Here is a 3,847-nt window from a genome sequence, read left to right on the forward strand (position 1 = left end):
TAGTAGTATACTCGTAACAACTAGTATGACTGACTATGACGGTATAAAGAATGAAAAAAAAACCACGGTTAGGTGGTATATATTGTAATACAATTATGGATGGACGGACTGCCTGCCGAGTTCCGACACAGAGGTAGCCACAGCCGTGAACTACCGCACTGTACACTGGTTGATAAAGAGATAGTAGTATACTCGTAACAACTAGTATGACTGACTATGACGGTATAAAGAATGAAAAAAAAACCACGGTTAGGTGGTATATATTATAATACAATTATGGATGGACGGACTGCCTGCCGACTGCCGACACAGAGGTAGCCACAGCCGTGAACTACCGCACTGTACACTGGTTGATAAAGAGATAGTAGTATACTCGTAACAACTAGTATGACTGACTATGACGGTATAAAGAATGAAAAAAAAACCACGGTTAGGTGGTATATATTATAATACAATTATGGATGGACGGACTGCCTGCCGACTGCCGACACAGAGGTAGCCACAGCCGTGAACTACCGCACTGTACACTGGTTGATAAAGAGATAGTAGTATACTCGTAACAACTAGTATGACACTATGACGGTATAAAGAATGAAAAAAAAACCACGGTTAGGTGGTATATATTATAATACAATTATGGATGGACGGACTGCCTGCCGAGTGCCGACACAGAGGTAGCCACAGCCGTGAACTACTGCACTGTACACTGGTTGATAAAGAGATAGTAGTATACTCGTAACAACTAGTATGACTGACTATGACGGTATAAAGAATGAAAAAAAAACCACGGTTAGGTGGTATATATTATAATACAATTATGGATGGACGGACTGCCTGCCGACTGCCGACACAGAGGTAGCCACAGCCGTGAACTACCGCACTGTACACTGGTTGATAAAGAGATAGTAGTATACTCGTAACAACTAGTATGACACTATGACGGTATAAAGAATGAAAAAAAAACCACGGTTAGGTGGTATATATTATAATACAATTATGGATGGACGGACTGCCTGCCGACTGCCGACACAGAGGTAGCCACAGCCGTGAACTACCGCACTGTACACTGGTTGATAAAGAGATAGTAGTATACTCGTAACAACTAGTATGACACTATGACGGTATAAAGAATGAAAAAAAAACCACGGTTAGGTGGTATATATTATAATAATACAATTATGGATGGACGGACTGCCTGCCGAGTTCCGACACAGAGGTAGCCACAGCCGTGAACTACCGCACTGTACACTGGTTGATAAAGAGATAGTAGTATACTCGTAACAACTAGTATGACTATGACGACGGTATAAAGAAAGAAAAAAAAATACCACGGTTAGGTGGTATATAATTATACAATTATGGATGGACGGACTGCCTGCCGAGTGCCGACTGCCGACACAGAGGTAGCCACAGCCGTGAACTACCGCACTGTACTGTGTCTGCTGCTAATATAGACTGGTTGATAAAGAGATAGTATACAACAATATACTACTATACTGGTGGTCAGGCACTGGTCACCACTAGTCACACTGGCAGTGGCACTCCTGCAGCAAAAGTGTGCACTGTTTAATTTTAAATTAATATAATATTATGTACTCCTGGCTCCTGCTATAACAACCTGCAGTGCTCCCCAGTCTCCCCCACAATTATTATAAGCTTTTATACATTGATGTGCAGCACACTGGGCTGAGCTGAGTGCACACAGACTGAGTCACACTGTGTGACTGCTGTGTATCGTTTTTTTCAGGCAGAGAACGGATATAGCAGAGAACGGATATATTAAATAAAAGTTAACTTAACAACAACTGCACTGGTCACTGTGGTAAACTCTGTCTGCACAATCTCTCTCTCTCTCTCTCTCTTCTAATCTATTCTAATGGAGAGGACGCCAGCCACGTCCTCTCCCTATCAATCTCAATGCACGTGTGAAAATGGCGGCGACGCGCGGCTCCTTATATAGAATCCGAGTCTCGCGAGAATCCGACAGCGTCATGATGACGTTCGGGCGCGCTTGGGTTAACCGAGCAAGGCGGGAAGATCCGAGTCGCTCGGACCCGTGAAAAAAAAAGTGAAGTTCGTGCGGGTTCGGATTCAAAGAAACCGAACCCGCTCATCTCTATTAATTATTATCACAAGTTCTTACCAGACCTCTCCACAGTAATACACCCGCTAAATGCCCTACTACAGAAAAATGCACGATGGAAGTGGACAAAAGACTGTGAGAAAGCATTCTCAGAAACAAAAAGATTGATTACATCTGATAAAGTCCTTACTCATTTTGATCCGAAACTACCCATCAGGCTGGCGTGTTATGCGTCACCGTACGGCATTGGAGCAGTGTTATCACATCAACTGAGAGATGGTAGCGAGAAGCCAATAGCGTTTGCTTCACGGTCTTTGACAGTGGCAGAGAAGAATTATGCGCAAATTGACCGAGAGGCCTTAAGTTTAGTATGGGGAGTGAAGAAATTTCATAAATTTTTGTATGGGCAAAGGTTTACATTAATTACGGATCATCAACCACTGGTATCAATTTTTAACCCCCACAAGGGAGTCCCTGCCATGACTGCAGCTCGGCTTCAACGTTGGTCATTATTCCTGGGTGCTCATACATATGACATCGAGTTTAAAGGAACAAAACTACATGGCAATGCTGATGGTCTGTCGCGTTCTCCCTTGCCCCAAAGTGAGGAGTACAGTGATGGAGACCCCCTGGAAGTGTATCACAATATGTTGATGGAACAGCTACCTATTACCAATGCCACGATCAATCGAGAAACAAGGAAAGACCCGGTACTATCAAAAGTAATGGACTTAACTCTCAAAGGTTGGCCTAAACATGGTGATGCTCAATATTACGGGTTTTCGGGCAGGAGAGATCAGCTTTTTGTCTGTCAAGGAACTCTATTGTGTGGGTCACGAGTGGTAATACCACCTAAACTGCAAAACAGAGTTTTGGAAAATTTGCATGAGGGTCACCTAGGCACAGTAAAAATGAAGAATCTTGCTAGAAGCTATGTGTGGTGGCCAGGAATCGATGGTCAAATTGAAACTTTGACAAAAGGGTGTGAAGGATGTCAAAGAGTTCAAAATGCACCATCTTTAGCCCCGTTACACCCCTGGGAATGGCCTTCATCTCCATGGCAGCGGGTACATATTGACTTTGCTGGTCCATTCATGGATTGTATGTTTCTTATTGCAGTGGACGCTCATTCAAAATATCCAGAGGTAATAAAGATGAAATCCACTACTTCTGAGAAAACAATTGCTCTGCTGCGAACCATCTTTGCTAGAAATGGTCTACCGGAGCAAGTGTGCAGTGACAATGGGCCACAGTTTGTGTCCATGGAATTCAAAAAGTTCATGCAAGACAATGGAATTAAACATTTTACATCAGCTCCACACCATCCAGCCACTAACGGTTTGGCTGAGAGATTTGTCCAAACATTCAAAAAAGCTATCAAGTCCATGCAACATGAACATCTACCTTTGCAACGCAAGATTGACAACTTCTTGTTATATATTGTAGGACTGAGCACTCCACTACCAGTCAGCCTTCTGCAGTGCTATTTATGCAACGGAACTTACGGTCTCAGTGGGACTTGATAAAACCGGATGTAAAGCGGAAGGTACATAGTTTCAATCAGTTTATCAGAAACCTACTCAGTTCTTCCACATTGGCCAAGAGGTTCTGGTCCGTGATTATAGAGGAGACAAATGGCAACCGGGAATAGTTTCTTCCAAATCCGGCCCTCTGATGTATGTGATTGAAGTTGGAGGAGAATTGTGGTGTCGCCACATTGATCAAATCATTGAGTCTGGGAGGCAAACTGACTGTACATCGACA

The 3,847-nt window shown here is 43.2% G+C and overlaps 1 protein-coding gene across 1 annotated transcript; it reads left to right on the forward strand.

Annotated features, from left to right (window-relative positions):
* The first annotated feature begins 2,562 nt into the window (after positions 1–2,562).
* Positions 2,563–3,606, forward strand: LOC134910975 (uncharacterized protein K02A2.6-like). Its single transcript, XM_063919368.1, has one exon. The coding sequence runs from the start codon at positions 2,563–2,565 to the stop codon at positions 3,604–3,606; it is 1,044 nt and encodes a 347-aa protein (XP_063775438.1).
* Positions 3,607–3,847: the final 241 nt, after the last annotated feature.

The sequence above is a fragment of the Pseudophryne corroboree genome, chromosome 4 (assembly GCF_028390025.1).
Source record: "Pseudophryne corroboree isolate aPseCor3 chromosome 4, aPseCor3.hap2, whole genome shotgun sequence".
Taxonomy (NCBI): Eukaryota; Metazoa; Chordata; class Amphibia; order Anura; family Myobatrachidae; genus Pseudophryne; species Pseudophryne corroboree.